The 18533-nt window shown below is 42.7% G+C and overlaps 1 protein-coding gene across 3 annotated transcripts in view; it reads left to right on the top strand.

The window, feature by feature from the left end:
• Nucleotides 1–18533, top strand: part of BLTP3B (bridge-like lipid transfer protein family member 3B) — a 100002-nt gene that overhangs the window by 33561 nt on the left and 47908 nt on the right. For all 3 annotated transcript variants that reach the window (XM_075934115.2, XM_075934124.2, XM_075934105.2), the window contains 6 exons: nucleotides 2378–2540; nucleotides 5462–5500; nucleotides 7748–7839; nucleotides 11629–11818; nucleotides 14731–14871; nucleotides 15537–15707. In XM_075934115.2, the coding sequence (XP_075790230.2) occupies nucleotides 2478–2540; nucleotides 5462–5500; nucleotides 7748–7839; nucleotides 11629–11818; nucleotides 14731–14871; nucleotides 15537–15707 (696 nt within the window). In that variant the 5' untranslated portion in view covers nucleotides 2378–2477. The remainder of the gene's footprint in view (nucleotides 1–2377; nucleotides 2541–5461; nucleotides 5501–7747; nucleotides 7840–11628; nucleotides 11819–14730; nucleotides 14872–15536; nucleotides 15708–18533) is intronic.

Genomic DNA, 18533 nt, shown 5'->3' with positions numbered 1-18533 from the left:
GTCGTGTGAATTCTTGATTGCTAACAATGTTTTAAATCAAGATTGTCTGTTCTTCTGGAAGATATACTTTAGGAATTATTTGAGGGGAACATTCTATAGAAGAACAGACTTGATCACAATGGTCCCCTTTGGCATTGAAATCAGCGAATGTAAAACTGTTTCTTGCATTTTGCATAGTCTTTTTATATTTTCAAGTTGTGCTTAAATTGGTAGGCAGTGGTGGAATTCTGTGTAGCTCTGATGTCTTATTGAGTGACATGATACCCATTTCCCTGACAAGAATATTATACTATTAAATGTGTGTTGGGCATTTTGGTTTTTAAGCAGGGTAAAGTGCTTATACATTTTGGTAGCCCCAGAACTTGATGTAACAGCCAAACTGGGAAAGTTACTGCCATATACTTTCAGCAGTAATTGGGGACTTGGGAAGGGGCAAAAAGAAACCTAGGTTAAGAGGAAACCTGACAGTTTTCTTAGGAACCAGTCTCTCTCAGTTCAGAGAGAACATATGAACTGCACCTGGCATGGACATGGCAGCACAGTTGTGATTCCGGGAATATTTTCCCTTCCTCTGATAAAAACTGACAAGTATCAATCTGCTTCTGAAAAGATCCAAAACGCATTCAGTGGATGATGTGATGTTTTTTACTATCTGAAGCTATAAAATGAGAGTCCAAGTTGTGAACCAAACCCAAGGAAGTTAGGCACTCAGGCCCTAATCCACCAAAGCAGATAAACCGTGTGCTTGGTGTGATGTAACAATTTAGGTAGATAGATAAGTTTAGCAAAGCACTCCTTAACTTTGCCTTGTACATTACTAGGCTGTGCATTGATTGACACAATCACGTGGGCTGTTATGTTGATTTAAGTAAATTGATGCCTTTTAATAAACTAGTAATATGTACTGTGTATATGTCATCTTTGAGATTTCTTAATTTTAAAAATATACAGAAGACATTGCAATGTAGTCATATCATGACACTTTGAAGAATACTCTGTTACAAAAGCATTTGTGGTAGGGATTTATAATCTTGTCTTTGAATTGCTACATTGTAAATACACTTGAATCCTATCTAATAAAACAATTTCTACTGTATGTTCTTGATAAATTCTGAAATTAAATCCTAGTGAATGTTTTAAGTATAATTTGTACAAGATTTTGTCCATCTTCAACTGTGAATAAAATCAGAAAACATTACTTTGTAAAAATGCTGCTTTCTTAATCAAAATATCTGCTCCTTGAATATTCATAATCTTATCTGCTTTTTCTTTAAATAAGTACATTTCACCCTTTTTTTTTTCTCCTATCAACCTTACAGAGTCAAAACAATTCTGAGGAGAATGAGCTGGGTTCTATTCTTACTCAAACACATCAAAATAATTAACTAAATTCTAAGTACAGAATCTTTATTCTAAGTACAGAATCTTTATTTCTTATGATTGACAAGTCAGAAAGAACACATCTTTATTGTTAGAATCCGTTTGTTTACTTGGAAATGGAACAGATTTGATATGGAAGTCATAGAGGGACAAATAACAATGAAACCCCCCAGGGCCATTATTATTACATTTTTGTAGAGTCAAACTATACTTTGAAGTCTTTTCTTTCCAGATTATTACTTTGCTCATTTATATATTGTGAGATATGAAATGGATAACTAATTGTTGTTTGACTGCACATCCAGTAATTTGATCTATGCCATCAAATGCCAGCAGTGCCCCACTGCTATATATATGTTAGACAAACTGGACAGTCTCTGCAGGAAAGAATCAATGGACACAAATCAGATATATGTAAAGGACACATACAGAAACCTATTGGGGAGCACTTCAGTCTTCCACATCACTCTTTAAAAGATCTCCAGGAGCTGTCTTATCACAAACCAGTTCTATAAGCCAGATCCACAGGGAAGCATTGGAATTAGAGTTCATCCGCAAATTCAATTCACATGCTAATGGACTTAATTGTGATGAAAGTTGGTTGGGACACTACCAACTTAACAGCCATTGAAGGTTCAAACAACTTTTTGTGTATACTCCCATGCCAGGAACGATACTATCTATTAACTTTGAATCTTATCTGCTTATTTTAACTACAATCTTCAGATACTTACTGATTCCTTCTGCTCTCTGACTCCTACTCGCCTTCCTTTTTCTTCCCTCCCTCTCTTCCCTGCCCCTCTCCTATTTATTTTGGGTGTGCACATCCTAAACTCATAACTCTGGTCATCTGAAGAAGTGGGCTGTGCCCATGAAAGCTAATGATACCATTTACAACTCCATGTTTTTTTAGTCTATGAAGTGCTACCAGAGCATTTGTTGTTTTTAATTGTTCTATGTAACATTAACTTAAGCTTTAATGCCTATTCTTCTTTAGGTTCACCAAAAACCTGTCACCTGACAAGATTAATCTGAGCACACTGAAAGGGGAAGGTCAGCTAACAAACTTGGAACTGGATGAAGAGGTGCTTCAGAACATGCTGGATCTTCCAACATGGCTTGCCATAAACAAGGTCTTTTGCAATAAAGCAGCTATAAGGGTGAGCATTTTATTATATTGTAACAGTAATTAAGCAAGACGTTCTACCTTTTTTTCTCTTTTCTGCTGCCTTAGAACTTATTTTCAAGAAGTCTGAAAATTGCTAATTCTGAATTTCATAATGTTAAATATTTCCTGTAAATATTTAATAGTTTCATTAAAGGGTGAAGGTAGTAGATATTATCTCTTGTAAGACTAAGAAGCAATGAAAATGAGAAGTGATTTAATTAATTTTTTTCTTTATCCAAGTGGAATTTTTCTCATATGTACTTTGAAACGGAGTGAGGGATTGAATATTTTTGTGGAGGAAGATATTGGCATTTCCTTTGGCAATGTCATATTAGCAACTTTAATTATTTCTTTGTTCTTTTGTGTGTTACAGAAGAACCTCAGTTATGAATACTTTGGGAATGGAGATTGTTCATAACTCTGAAATGTTGGCAACTCTGAACAAAATGTTATGGTGGTTCTTTCAGAAGTTTACAACTGAATATTGATTCAGTATAGCTTAAAATTTTCTATAACAAAGAAAAATACTGTTTTTAACCATTTTAATTTAAATTAAACACCATTTCTTTATTTTGTCAAATCTTTTTAAAAACATCCCTTTACTCTTAGTACTTTAACACAGTAATATTCTGTATAGTATTTGCTTTTTATTGCATACTTCTGGTTCCATATAAGGCATGTTGTTGAGCATTCAGTTTGTAACTCCTGTTTTTATCACCAATAGCTCCTAAGCTACCTGTCCTTGAGACTGCATTACTTAGTGTGTTATATGATGTTTGTTTCTCACACAATGTTGTTTATTTAGTAAAGCATTTGATAAAGTCTGGCATGATTTTCTTATCAATAAATTAGGGAAATATAACGTAGATGGGACTACTATAAGGTGGATGAATAACTGTCTGGATAACCATTTTCAGAGACTAGTTATTAACGGTTCACAATCATTCTGGAAGTGCATAACAACTGTGGTTCCGCAAGGGCCATGGTCCCCAACACGGTGCCCGCGGGCGCCATGGTGCCCGCGGGGGCATTTCCATGCGCCCGCATTTCCATGCGCCCGCCCGCGCGGCGCTTGGCGGGGGGAGCGCCGGCCCCGGGCGCGCGGCGCTTGGCGGGGGGAGCGCCGGCCCCGGGCGCGCGGCGCTTGGCGGGGGGAGCGCCGGCCCCGGGCGCGCGGCGCTTGGCGGGGGGAGCGCCGGCCCCGGGCGCGCGGCGCTTGGCGGGGGGAGCGCCGGCCCCGGGCGCGCGGCGCTTGGCGGGGGGAGCGCCGGCCCCGGGCGCGCGGCGCTTGGCGGGGGGAGCGCCGGCCCCGGGCGCGCGGCGCTTGGCGGGGGGAGCGCCGGCCCCGGGCGCGCGGCGCTTGGCGGGGGGAGCGCCGGCCCCGGGCGCGCGGCGCTTGGCGGGGGGAGCGCCGGCCCCGGGCGCGCGGCGCTTGGCGGGGGGAGCGCCGGCCCCGGGCGCGCGGCGCTTGGCGGGGGGAGCGCCGGCCCCGGGCGCGCGGCGCTTGGCGGGGGGAGCGCCGGCCCCGGGCGCGCGGCGCTTGGCGGGGGGAGCGCCGGCCCCGGGCGCGCGGCGCTTGGCGGGGGGAGCGCCGGCCCCGGGCGCGCGGCGCTTGGCGGGGGGAGCGCCGGCCCCGGGCATGCAGCTATGGGGGGGGGCCACCCCCGGGGCGCAAGTGTCCCCGCCCTCTGGCGCCCGGCGGGCGAACGGCCACGCCCCCCGGCGCCCGACAACCTTGAAAGGTTGGGGACCACTGCGCAAGGGTCTGTTTTGGGACCGGTTCTGTTCAATGTCTTCATCAACGATTTAGATGATGGCATAGAGAGTATGATTATTAAGTTTGCAGATGATACCAAACTGGGAGAGGTTGAAAGTGCTTTGAGGGATAGGGTCTTAATTCAAAATGATCTGGACAAACTAGAGAAATGGTCTGAGGTAAATAGGATGAAGTTTAATAAGGACAAATGCAAAGTACTCTAGTTAGGAAGGAAAAAACAGTTTCACACATACAGAATCGGAAGTGATTGTCTAGGAAGTAGTACTGCAGAAAAGGATCTAGGAGTCATAGTGGACCACAAGCTAAATATGGTTATGTCTACACTATGGTTTTTTTTCCAGGATACCGCTTTTTTGGGAGGGGGGGGGGGGCAGAAGAGCAGATGTCTTCCTTCTCCCATGAGGAAGAAGGGCTCTTCCAAAAGAGAGGTTTTTTCCGAAATTTGGCCCAGTATGCATGGGCCAAATTTTGGAAAAGCCTCTTCCAAAAAAGCTATCGGAAAAAGGTACACAAATTCAAAGTAAATTTTATTTTTATTTCTAGAAAATAAATGTGATCAACATATCTTGATTAAGGATGTTAAATGTAAATTAATCAACTAATTGAATAGTTGATGTAATTTGTATTGACTATACGATTAGTTGATAAGGGTGCTTCCACCTTTGAAATGTAGCAAGAGTCCTATTGGCTCTTGCTACATTTCAAAAGCAGAAGTTCTGTAGGGAGCATCTCCCACTCACTGGTCCTGCTTTCCCTTCTCTTAAAATGTTCCCCGTGCTGCTAGTGGCGCTTTGCTTTTGAAATGTACAAGAGCCCTGCTTACGCTACATTTTGAAGGCGGAAGCACCGCCAGTTTCCTGCTGAGCTTCTGCCCTTCTCCCCATGGAGATGGTGCTGGAGGGAATGGCTTTTAAGCCGGCTCCCTCAGCACCGGATCCTGCTCCTCCACCCTGCTGCCTTTCTCTGATAGAGGCAGCAAAGTGGAGGGGAAGCAACTAGTCGAGTCAGTAGTTGAGTATTCGATAAGCATTTGTTTATCTGATAGTTGACTAGTTGCTTACATCCCTAATCTTGATTACTACATATTTGCTTTGATGTTTGTTTGATTTGCTTTAGCATAATATTTTATTTTTCAGATACCATGGACAAAATTGAAAACTCATCCAATATGTCTGGTAAGTTCTGAAATCAACCAAAAAGTAGATCTGTATAAAGTAAGTTTCCAGGAATTACCTTCAGTGAGTCCTCTGAAGCCTAAACTGACTGACTGAGTAATTATGAAGTGATGGAAACAGCTGCAGTCATACTTTTGTTTGGCATAACACCAGGTTGAATCATCACTAGGTTTTGCGCTCTTTTTCTGTCCCATTTTTTTTTTAGTTCTCAGCCTCTCCCAACAAAACACAACTCATACACAAATAAACACAGCTACCTACAGAATAACAGACTTGGCATGAACAATATGAGAGATGTTACTCTAAAGTTTAGAATGTTTGTTGAGTCAGTATGAAGTGATGGAAACAGCTAGAAGCATGGTTAAGAACTCTTTCTTTGGTATCTATCCAATCATAAATTATGTGGTCTTACAATCCAGTTTTTAAGTTTTCAGTCGTTTTTAGCTTTTTTACATGACATTACAAATAACACCCATCATGTGGTGGCTGTACCCCAAAGGGTGAACACAGTTATTGCCGGCCAGTGCTGATTGGCAGCCTCACAGCAACTGGAAAGCTATAAAAGGCTGGGAAGCAGAAGGGCAGGGCTGCTCAGAGTAGCAAGCAGACTGGAGAAAGGAACTCCTGACAACAAACAGTTAAGATTGCCCAGTGACATCATCACAATAAGACATGAACAGAGACCCAGAGGAAGGTAGGAAGGAGTTCAGGACCCTAGTAGAGTCTGTGAGCACTGATCCTGCTTGTCTGGTTTGAGGTCCCTGAGCTGAAACCCAATGGAGTGGATTGGCTTTGGTTCTCCTACTGACCCATTGATGAGCATTTTTCAAATTCTGGAATAGCCAGAATAGACTGACAGCCCCACTGAGCTATGTGAGCTGGGTCTATGCCTTACTTGGCCTGGAGGGGCACTATTGCACTAACACAGTAGAATGAGTCCTAAGGATGAATCCGGTTATGAGTTTTTGGGGAGGAGACAGTGCATTTTATGTATAATGGGCAGCACAGAAGAAAAATGCAAAGGTGTGTTTGTGGGAGAACTGGACATGTAGGAGATAGAAGCTAGCATTGTAAGAAGTGTGAAGGCAATGGCTGATTGAGATAATTGAACCAATAGGTACAACAAGACAAAACTGTGAAGGAACCTGAAGGATAAGGGTAAGATATTTATATTTGTGGGGGACATGGTGAGCAAGTGGAGAGACTCATAATGGGTGTGGTAATGTCAGAACGATGGGCCAAGAAGATAATATTAGCAAGAAAGTTTTCAATGGACTTGAAAGGAGACAATGTTGCCGTAGCACAGAACAGAGGGAAACAGGTTGCTGGAGCTGAGTTTTAGAAATAGGGATTCTCCTTAGCCATTATGAATTTTAACCATGACTGTGTTTAAGATCAGCAGGCAAAGGGTCTGCTTCTACATTTAGATTGTCTCTTCTTGGGAATAATACATTGTTATTTTCCTTTTTGTCACTTGTTAAATTATTTGTCAAGGTGCAGATGTGTTATTTAATTATATTCTTCAATATCAATGGGATTTGAGTGCTTCATTCCTTTTGGACCCTTTTGAAAAGTGCAGCCTCAATAATGAAAAAAATGGCAAAGATGTTTTACTCTTAAATATTTTTTTCTCAAAAACTACCCATTATAGCAAATCTGTTGAATATCCACCTTTACCAATTTTGTTCTAGATACAAAATGTTTGGAAGATATCTACAAAAAGTTTTGCTGTCACTGATAAGTGTCAACAATAGATCAGTTTCGAACACTTTGTAATTAAAAAGTCTGAACAGAAAAACCCACTATAGAGAATAGTCAAAGGACATAAAAGCTAATATTATGTAGCCTTTACACTGATAGACTGTGTAGAGAAAATCAAATGTCTTCCTCATCATATACCCATTCAGAATTTAGCCTTTGAGAAATGTACTGCAGTGTGATGAAAAACATATTTCATTGACTAGGAGCCAAGATGTAGACAAAATTTATATATGACCATGAAAGTCTAGCAGAGATGGAAGAATATGGTATCTGATAGAAGCACTGTATAAACAAAAGTCTAGACACATACATGGTAATATATTCTACTAAAGATTTTCTAATAAAATGCTATGGCTACAGAATGTTTATGAAAAGATTTTTTACTTACTTCATAATTAAGAATAGTAAGAACATTATCTAAATGATCTTTTAATCTACTGTGGTAGATTACAATTTATAACCACATTACTTTGTTTATTTTTCAAGTCCCTGGATAAGGTAATAATGGAAATGAGTACTTGTGAAGAACCACGTCCCCCTAATGGGCCATCACCTATAGCAACTGCATCAGGACAGAGGTCAGTTGTAGTTTTAAAATATTTGACAAGCACTTGATACAAAACAGTTAAAATTATCAGATCAGTTTTCATGAAGCAGAGAAGGTTGGAGTATTTATGTGCATCCAGAAGCAGGTTAGCTCCACTAATTTAAAGGTAAAATATGATAGCCTTTAAAAATACAGGGTCAGAGTCTGGTTGCTCAGATTTAGGTGAATAATGTTAGGCATCCAAGCTTGAAAATTTATCCTAAGTATATATTGCATGTTCTAATTCATAAGATTGTTTAATACATCTGAGGGTGGAGGAATAAAGCTCAAGCACCATAAGAACAACATGCTTTGGATAGGTTAAAGGAAAAATAACTTGAATTGTATGGAGAAAAAATATGCTGCGCTCAAAATATTAACTTTTGTCCAACAGATAGCATCCAGATTCTCAGCTTGTATGAATGTTCATAGTTCTCTTTTCTTCAGTGAATATATCAGGTGAATCTGTCCTAAGAGATTTGACATATAACCCAATCTGACTGAAATATCAGTGCAACAGGGAGCCCCAATCTTGTAATCTCATATTTTCTAAAGCTGCCTGAAAGAGGAGACTCTAGTGGAGCACATGGAATTATTTCTTTATAGTCTTCACGTTAATATAGTACCATTAGACAGTAGAATGTTTGTGGTTATTAAACTGCATAGGCAAGTATATTAAGCAGAAGTGTCTTAACTACACAAGGGATTAGTACTGGGTCTAATATGAAAATGTTCTGACTGCCCTACATGATATGAAAAGGGTCAACAAGTTGAAAGTGTTAGAAAATCAATTAAGAAATATAACTAATTAGATCATGATAGTATGTTCAAATAAAGCAGTGGTCTCTAACCTTTTTAACCACAAGATCACTTTTTCAATTTCAGTGTAATGTAAGATCTACCTCAAACCCAAATACCCTTACCCCACTTCCTTGAGGCACTGCCCCTGCTCTACCCCTTATCCAAGGCCTCACCCTGCTCACTCCATTCCCCTTCCTCTCCTAGCCTCACTCACTTTTACCAGGCTGGGGTAGGGGGTTGGGGTGCAAGCTCTGGTCTTGAACTAAGCCACTTCCAGGAGCAGCAATTATAATAGGGATGATTCCAGCCATGACAGGTTAGGCATGTTAGAACTCACTATTAGAAAAAATTTAAGCATAAGAGAGAAATGAAAATTATGAAATTCACAAACCAGTCAGAAAGCAAAAATAACACACTTTGCAAGCAGTAAATGAAGTAACAACCCCCACATATGTATTGGGTCAGGAGATGAGTGAAGAACAGTGTGTATTTGCGAGAATGACTGAGATACACACAGAGGGTGAGAGTGACAGAGAGTTGCATTGCCAAGCACTCTCCATCCCATTCTCCCTGTGTGGAGATAGGGTACAGAAGTTGGGGAAGGAGGGATACCCTGACATCAGCGCCTCCCCCTTCTCCCTCCCACACCCTGCATAACAAGCAGGAGGCTCTCAGGGGGCAGCTCCAAGGCAGAGGGCAGGAGCTGTATGACAGGGGGAGGAGGGGCAACTGAAGTCCCAGCACTTGACAGCTTCCTGGCCAAACTAGACAGGATTACCTGTCAAAGGTGCTAATATCTACTGGTAGATCCCGATCTACTGGTTGGTGACCACTGAAATAAAGAGACATTTGAATAATTTTCTGTGAACACAGCCTACTTGATTTTGACATTGAAGATTCAGTCCATTCATAAAAGGAGGACTGGCTAATAGTGGACAGGCCGGAACTTAATTGTGACTGTTCAACATCTATGACAGAAATGTTGCAGCCGACAGGAAAAGAGACCTACATTTTGAAAGCAACAGAATATTAATTTAATACAACATAGGTGCAATTACTCATACAGATCCATAGATTTTAAGGCCAGAAGGTTCCATTATGATCATCTACACTGACCTCATTTATCCCACAAGCTATAAAATGTCATAATTAGGAATAAGCTGGGAAAGATGAAAAAGTCCTTCATATATGAAAATGTGAGATACACAAATTTTAACTTAGCAACTTCATGGGACTTCAAAAGGGGAAACACATCTTTTGGGACATCCTATGTGCTTCCCATCTGCTCAGTAAATAAAATATCATTGTCAAGAATCAGTATCTGTAGCAGAATCAGTCTGCAAGCAGAGTCTATACTACAGTATAGTCTTTGGACAATCTATAGATGGGCTATAGTAGGCTGCCTAAGTGGCTGTAACACCTGAATGGTTGGAAGAGTCATCAGTATGGCTTTTAAGCCCAACAGCAGCAGCAACTCAGCAGCTGCTCAAAGCCTTTGCCCATGGCTGGGGGATCTCCTGCTCCTGCCTTGGATCCAGGCGTGCCTCATTCCAGGTGATCTAGTACTGATCTTTGGCTGTAATCCTGACCTCAGCTTTGACTCTGCTTCTGATCCTGACTCCAGAGTCCTGACCCTGGATTCTGATTCCTGGCTATTAATGCCTATGCTAACCACTAGGCATGACCTCTATGTCCTGATCACTGATATTTTGAGCAGCCCCAACAAAGACAATAAGAGAACTTGAACTGATTAAGTGTGTGTGGATTCTTCAAAGACCCATATCTCTGTGATGGAGATAGTGGGAGCCCTATAGACGGAGGGCAGCAACTTGGGTCTGCAGGCACAGAATGCAGTCCTGCAAGCTTAAGGCATAGATCCTTTAGCTCTGACATTTCCTCCTCACAGGGCCAGGGTCCTCCTATCTAACAAGTATAATGGTGTTTGTGACTAATTTTGTGGGTTTTGAAATTGGTGTCAGCTTCTATTTGTGCTTTGCCTGTAGTCCTGCATGACTGTTTTCTTACTAGGGAGGCCCTGGTTTAAGCATCTCCATCTCTTCGGTACCCCCGAAGTTATTATAGCTTTAAGCTTTATTGTAGATAAATATTATCTAATATGCTGGAATGGTGGAATAGTTTAATTCATTTTACATTAATATTTCCTTAAATATACATAAGTAGATACAAGGTCAGTGAATAATGCTGTAACATTTAAAATGGAAAGTTGCATGTGTTACACTTGATATCTGTTCCAATCCTGCCACCAGATTGATATAGGAAATTTGCTGGACCAGAGAAAGTCGGTGCTGCCCCTCTGCTGTCTCTGGCTGCAGCGCTCCATTTCGGCAGTAACAGAGGGGCAAGCATGGACAAAGCAGGGATAAGGGGGTGTGTTTGGGGGAAGAGGCAGATTGTGGAGCCTCACAGCCTCCAAGCTGCATTCCTAGCCCCCGGCTGCCAACCATGGGATCCCAGCTGCAGGACTATGTTCCCGGCCCTCACTGGGCTGCCCTCCTCACCCTCAGTCATGGAGCTCTGTATCTGTTTGGCATCTTCCCTCAAGTGCCCTTCTACACTTGTGGTGTCTCTTTCCCTCCCACCCCCCCATCCTCTGCCCTCAGCTTGAATGCCGCAAATGGGCTATTTGTGGCCCCTCAGAAGCTCTGGGAGGGCAGGCGAGGATTTGCTGAGCATGGGGCTCCCAAGTTTTCCCTATGAATGCTCCAGCCCCAAAGCACCCACCAGTGCTGGACCACAGATATTGCCAGACAGGGGGGTCCAGATTATAGAGGTCTAACCTGCACTATATTTCTTATACATTTTTCAGAGTTACATATATCTAATGCAAATTTACAAATGGGATGGGATGCACTAGAGATTTTATATTGTATGATATGTTTCATGTCTTATTGCTTAATAAATATCACTTTGTGCACTAACATTAGATCTCTAATTTAAATATTGGCATATCACTTTCCAGTGAATATGGGTTTGCTGAAAAAGTGGTGGAAGGAATTTCTGTTTCTGTAAACTCCATTATAATCCGGATTGGAGCAAAAGCTTTTAATGCTTCATTTGAACTTTCCCAGTTGAGAATATATAGTGTAAATGCAAACTGGGAACATGGTGATCTAAGACTTACTCGAATACACGAATCACAGTGTGGAGAGGTAAGGAATACCTTTTGCTATTTGCTTTTATTAACTTTTTAATAAGGAAGATAATTAAATTGTGACCGTATCATTTTAAACCATCAGAGGAATGTGCCCAGGTTATGGCTGTAGTGCTTATAAGATGAGATATAGGGGTATGCTTAAGAAAGCTATCTTAGGATAGGTCTACCCTGCCACTTCATTGCCCCTGAATAAGAAAGTTTCAGCCAGAGTTAAAAGTGACTGACGTCTGTAATTTATGTAAGAGCAGAAACCCAGTGAGTACATAGTAATGGTCTTTAAAAAAGCTACAAATATTATCTGAGTTCAAAATTAGTCACCCATACAAATCTTAACTCCCCTTTTTACTTTTTTCCCAGTGTACCTTCTCGTAGCTCATATGTGAATTAATGGCATGTTAATAAGAGCTTGTATCTGGGACCAATGTTCCCACTAAGATTTTCCATCTGTGAGCAGAGTGAGTTTTGTCTTGTGCACCAATATTGAGGTAATGTGCACCTGTTTGTATGTGTGCCACTGTGGCACTCATCAGTGGCACTGCTCCCCGAGAGACTCTCCCAGCATAGAGACCCCAGCCACGTCCCCTCCCCCGCTGTGACCCCAAGCCCATCACCTGGTGGGGAGAAGGTGAGACTTGCCTCCCTCCAGAGACCGCTGTTTCTGTGGCAGCCTGTGTGCAGGGCAGGGGCTGCCCCAGGCTGCTCACTGTAGGGTGGCTGCAAGTCCTGCCTGGGGCAGAGGGAAGCTGCAGCCAGCGCCTAGGGTTTTCAGAGCGTGGGGTGCTGGGGATGGGGCAGTGACATGTGGAGATCCAGGAGAGGGCAGTGAGAGGGGAAGAAGGATGCAGGGGGCTATGGCCCCAGGAGCAACCTCACCATAGTCCTCTCCAGCTCTGGGACCTGCCCGCCATGTGGCCCAGCGGCAGCCAGGCAGCTGCCACACAGCCCTAGCTGCAGCTCCAGCCCGGGGGAAGGGCTGAACCTGTCCACTGGAGTGGCTCTAGTCACGCCACACCAAAGGTCAGGCCATGGCCCTTGGCCCTGGTTCTAGCCTCCAGCCATGGCAACAGCCACAGTCCAGGCCCCAGCCCCCAGAGCAGCTGTGCAGTCACCACGCAGCCCTGGCTGCAACTCCAGCCAAGGCAAAGGGCTGAAGCTGCAGCCAGGGCTGTGTGGTGGCTGCCGACCTGCTCCTGGAGCAGGGCTGCGTGGCGGGCGGCTCTCCCACATGCTGGAGCCGGAGCCAGAGTCGCAGCTCTGCCCCCCTACTCTTCCATCAAGCCCAACTCCACCTGCAGCAGCTCACTGTCCACATGCAAGGAAGGTGAGTGCATGGCTTTGCTGAGGTGGTGAGTGGGATTAGAATTCTTTGTGCGCATCCATGCAGGCACCCACCCTAGCGGAAGCTTAGTCTATGACTAGATATTTGAAAGTCATGTTATTTGCTTAAGTGTATTTTGAAAGCCATGTTATTTTTGTTAAATGAGGAATTCTTTAGAACGTGCCTTTGATTGTATATTAACCTTATTAACACTACTTTATAATCCGAGATTGTAAAGTACCTAATTTTTAGTCCAGACATTAAGGGATTTATAACCCTGAGTAGGTTTTGAATGTGTCATTCCTATATCTAGTAGGACAACAAGCACTTTTACATTTAAAATAGCTTATACTTACAGAGGATTGTTATAAACAAAGTTACTTGTATTTAACCAATGAAAATGCCTATCTATTCTATTTTCTCTATGTGATCTTAAAGAAGGCAGGAATAGTTTTCTCCATCTTCATCTGACTCCTTGCCTGCTTGTCCCTCATCAGCTCAGAGTTGTACACTCAGAGTATGTCTAGACTACATGGCTCTGTTGACCATTTAAATAATCACCGCTTCATTTACATCAAAATGGCTGCCGCACTGTGCCGATCAGCTGTTTGGTGCACAGCGGGGCAGCCTGGACGCGCCATGGTCGACAAGGGAAGCCTTTGTCGACTGCTCTGGTAAATCTCATTCCACGAGGCATAACGGAGTGGTCGACGAAGGCTTTGATTATTTAAATCACCGCTTCATTTTCCTATGTCCAGTAAACTCATCTACATGGCTCCGTCGACTGAGCCATGGAGTCTAGACATATCCTTAGTGGGATCCATAATATATGTAGAAATTTTTTTTAATTAGAAGACTATTAAACCTTCCCCATTCCCCAAAATATGAACAGTAGAATTGAACATTTTGGGCATGTCTACACTAGAAAATTATTTTGAAATAACTATTTTGAAATAGCATTTTCCACGCGACAGGAGAGCCTCAAAATTAGTCCAAGGTACCTTACTGTGGATGTGCTGCCTCAACTTAAAGTCCCAGGAAGCACTGGGGAGTAATTACTTTGAATGACTCTGGGTCATAGTTATTTTCAACATAGCGACACCGGAGCGTCCACACCACTGCTATTTTGAAGTAACTATTTTGAAATAAGCATTATTCCTCGTGAAAAGCAGGAGTTATTATTTAGAAATAAAACCAGCTCCTTATTTCAAAATAATGGGCTTGGTAGTGTGGACATTCAACTTGTTTTATTTTGAAATAAGGGGAGTCATTTTGAAATAATTCTCTAGTGTAGACCATGGCTTGAGAAGTCCAATCTGCAGCAGAAATTATCATAATATCTTTTAAAAAACTAAATGCTATAGAAGTGAATGAGTAGATTTCATAATTAAATTCAGTGTGAAAAATAATTCTTGAGAGCACCTCTGCAGAGTCACTTGAAGGATCAGAGCTTTAATTACTAACAGTTTTAGTCAGAATAGGCAAATAGAACATGCCTTTTCTGTTGCTGCTAGAACTCCATATTATTCTTATTCTTATTACTGGCAAATAAATTGCATATTAAATTAACAGGCTTTGTTTTGTTTTAGGTATTAACTTTTAAAGAGATCAACTGGCAAATGATCAGAATAGAAGCAGATGCAATCCAAAGTTCGCAGCATGAAATCATGAGTGCTCCAGTTCGACTGATTACTAACCAATCAAAAATCAGAATTACACTTAAAAGAAGGGTACATCTGAAAACTTGTGAATCTATGATGTTTATACATTCTTTCATTTTTTGTGTGTTTGATGTTTATTTTTACAAAGCAGTCCGTATAGATAGGTATACGGCAGAAGTTATGGCCATGAACTATGTAATATATGCACTTTGTTCATTTAAGTTATTTCATCTTATGTTTGTTGTACTTCTGAGGAAACATTATCAGAATAATTTATCAAGTTCTGATTATAATAGACTGATGCAATGAACAAGGAATAGAGCAGGCAAAATGTGAAGACCAAGACGTGTTACAAGTTTAGTGAGTCGTCTAATTTGGCCTGTATTGCCTTTATTTGTGATTATTTGTGATATGAGGAAAGAACTCAGCTTTATTTCTCAGGGTTTAGATTGAGTATACAGGGTTGTCAGTTAGAAAACAGCATCTTTTTATTTGTATATTGAGCATATTTAATATAAAAATCCTTGAGACACACATAGAACCTCATATTACTTATGGTCTTATTTGCTTAGTAGGGAGATCACACTTTAAAAGAAATATTAATTTAATCTAATGGAACAGTATCACATTTCTTGCGTACCATGCCCTGTGTATTTTAACTTTTCAGATATTAATTTCTTACAACAAATGCAATATTCCCATTTAATTTTTATTTTTTTAAATTTATTCAACAGTTGAAGGATTGCAATGTAGTGGCATCAAAACTTGTTCTAATACTTGATGATTTGCTATGGGTTTTAACTGATTCCCAGTTGAAAGCTATGGTACAGTATGCCAAATCTCTTAGTGAAGCAATAGAGAAATCAACTGAACAAAGAAAAAGCTTGGCTTCTGAACCCACACAGGTAAGCTAATTGATTGTCATCGTAAAGCTTTAGTGAATACAGATAATCTAACACAGATAATAAACAATTAGTTGGTTGAATTTATTGTGCAGAGCTCTTCAGTTATTCATTTTTGATCAGGAGTACTAGATTTTGCATCTTAAATCATGCTAAAAATTATCGTAAGATCTGTAACTTTGAATATTGTGAAAAGGAAGTAAATTATATTAAATCATGAATATGGAATATGTAGACTTCTGTGACTAATAGTTGACTAAATGTGGTCTATCTAGGGTTGCATTTACAATGAAAATCATTTTCTGCTTTGGAATTCCAAAATATATTTAACTGGAAGATTTACCTGGTGTTGCTCAGGTCTTTAACTCAATTAATTTTTGTTTTTTGGGAAAATAAAATGAAAATGTACTTGCTTCATTTAAATCATTATTCTGAGGTGGGATTGAGGATGAGGCTGCCCTAGGGGAAGAAGACTACTTCAGCCCTCTCTCACCTCAGCAGCTTGGGACCAGGTGAGAAGCACCTCTCTATGGCTGCTGCAGCTCCAGCGGGCATAGCCGAGGGGAAGAGATGCATGTACCTTGCTTGGGGCAGGTCCAGTTTTGTCTGTCATCTCCACCCCTCCGCCAGAGTGAGGAATGCAGTAAACTGTGCACTTCTCCATTGAGTGGCTTCCCTGGGGGTGCTCCACATCACATGTAGAGCATCTCAGCGCCTCTGGACGGAGTTCTGCTAGCAGTGTTTCAGCGGGGGCCGCGCATGTGCAGAGTGCACAAATTCCCTGCCTAGCTATGCACATGTGCGGCCTCCGGCTCCCTTCAGTTCCTTTCTCCTGTCCCCGACTGCAGACAGAATGCAGCAGTGCACTCTCGCCTCAGCACATTCGACTGCCCAGGCACCTCAGGTGAACAGCGTAGTAAGCCTGAAAGCACTTCAAATGCTGCACCAATAGAAGGAAAGTGCCATTCTGTGTCAGCCTCAGTAAACCCGGTAATGTTGACCCCAATGACAGCTACACCGGTATCTCAGCCACTCACGATGGCACTTAGTGAACTGTGGAGGGATTAGAGCACTCTCTAAATGCTGCTCCCTTTTCTCAACAGTTAGGGGATACAGCTCTCTCTCTCACCTCTGAGGTAAATTCAGGCTCCTCCCACTTAGCGCAGCCCTCCAGGTCACAAACTCTTCTCGTCATGTACAGGGAGAGTAAAGATGTGTAAATCGACTCAACCCTTCACTCTTCTATTCTGAGTGAAGATAGATATTTTCACTCATTGCTCTCTAACAACTCATATCCACAGTCCCCCCCTCTCATAAGAGGATGCGGAATGTGAAGTATTCTCACCAGAGGCCCCCTATCAGGGAGCAGGCCCCCCCCCCCCCCCCCCGTGCCTCAGTACCCCCTGACTGTCCTCATCTAGCCCCTCTCAGGGCAAGTTACAGTCTGTATGGGTTGCTCATCATCGGCATTGTCTGTCTCAACTACCTTGTTTACCGAGCCGGCATCATGATCCGGCTACAAATCTGGGGTCTTGTCTCCGGCCCCTCTCCAGGGGAAGCCTTGGCTGGCCCTCTCCAGCCCTTGTTGGCTATCCCCCCGTCTCTCCCTCCTAGGAGCTCCAGCTTCTTCAGCATCCAGCCCTCTACTGGCTCCCTCTCAAGCAAACTGTGCTCCTCCCTTTATAGCTGACAGCTGGGCTCTCATTAGCCTAACAGCTTCAGCTGGGTTCTTCAAGCCCCCTAAGGCTCCGGGCATGAGCCCTAGGCTTAAAGGACCAGTGCAGGGCAGGCGCCCTGTCACAGGCTCTCCTAGCCACCCAGGCTTCTCTGAATATCTGACAGCTGGGCTCTCATTAGCCTAACAGCCTCAGCTGGGTTCTTCAAGCCACCCTAAGGTTCAGGGCATGAGCCCTGGGCTTAAAGGCCCAGTGCAGGGCAAGCGCCCTGTCACACACCCCCCACAATAGGGACATATGGGTATATGACACCTGACCTCCTCAGAGCGCATATGGGCTCCATATCTCTGGATGGCCCCTCCGCTGGCATGCCCCCCACAGTGGCAACTGTGGAGCCATCATCTACATCAGCACAAAAAGAGATCGTGAAAAACGAAACACATCGAGAAGCCACTCCCTCACTTCACTGAATCTCCTCACAGAGGCATGGAGAGTGATAATGACAGCCAATACTCCCCCAGGTCAGCCACAGCATCTCTGGCTCACACCTCATCATCAGCAAACATGGGAAAAGCGATGCTGCCTCCCACTGGCAATATCTCAGAAGACGTAGCCTCTTTCCAAGATCTATTTAAACGTGTAGTACAAGATCTAAACATATCGGTGGAGGAGGTACAAGACGCTCCTCACGACCTCACTAACGTCTTACAGTCCAGCTCTTTTTCAAAAATTGCTCTCCCTATCAATCCAGCCATTCTCCAACCTGCAAAAACTTTATGGCAAACACCTACTAGCAGAAAGGCGGATCGAAAATACCTTGTGCCACCCAAAGACTCTGAGTTTCTCTTTACACATCCCACACCTAACTCTCTGGTGGTGGACTCTGCACACCAGACAAACAAACAACAAAATCGTTCAACCCCATCAGATAAAGACAACAAAAGGCTAGATGCCTTTGGCAAGAGAGTGTACGCATCTGCTACACTCCAACTAAGGGTGGCAAACTATTCAGCCCTTCTCAGTAAATACAATTATATAAAAATGAACAATTATACAACAATTATATAAAAATGAACACATTTATTGACGATTTGCCAGACAGTAAAAAAGGACACTTTAAGGTCATTGTCTCTAAGGGTCAAGCAATTTTGCG

Source organism: Pelodiscus sinensis, chromosome 1 (genome assembly GCF_052426305.1).
Source record: "Pelodiscus sinensis isolate ZL-2025 chromosome 1, ASM5242630v1, whole genome shotgun sequence".
In the NCBI taxonomy this organism is placed as follows: Eukaryota; Metazoa; Chordata; order Testudines; family Trionychidae; genus Pelodiscus; species Pelodiscus sinensis.
The sequence above is the reverse complement of the archived record's forward strand: the minus strand, read 5'-3'. Positions and strand labels throughout refer to the sequence as shown.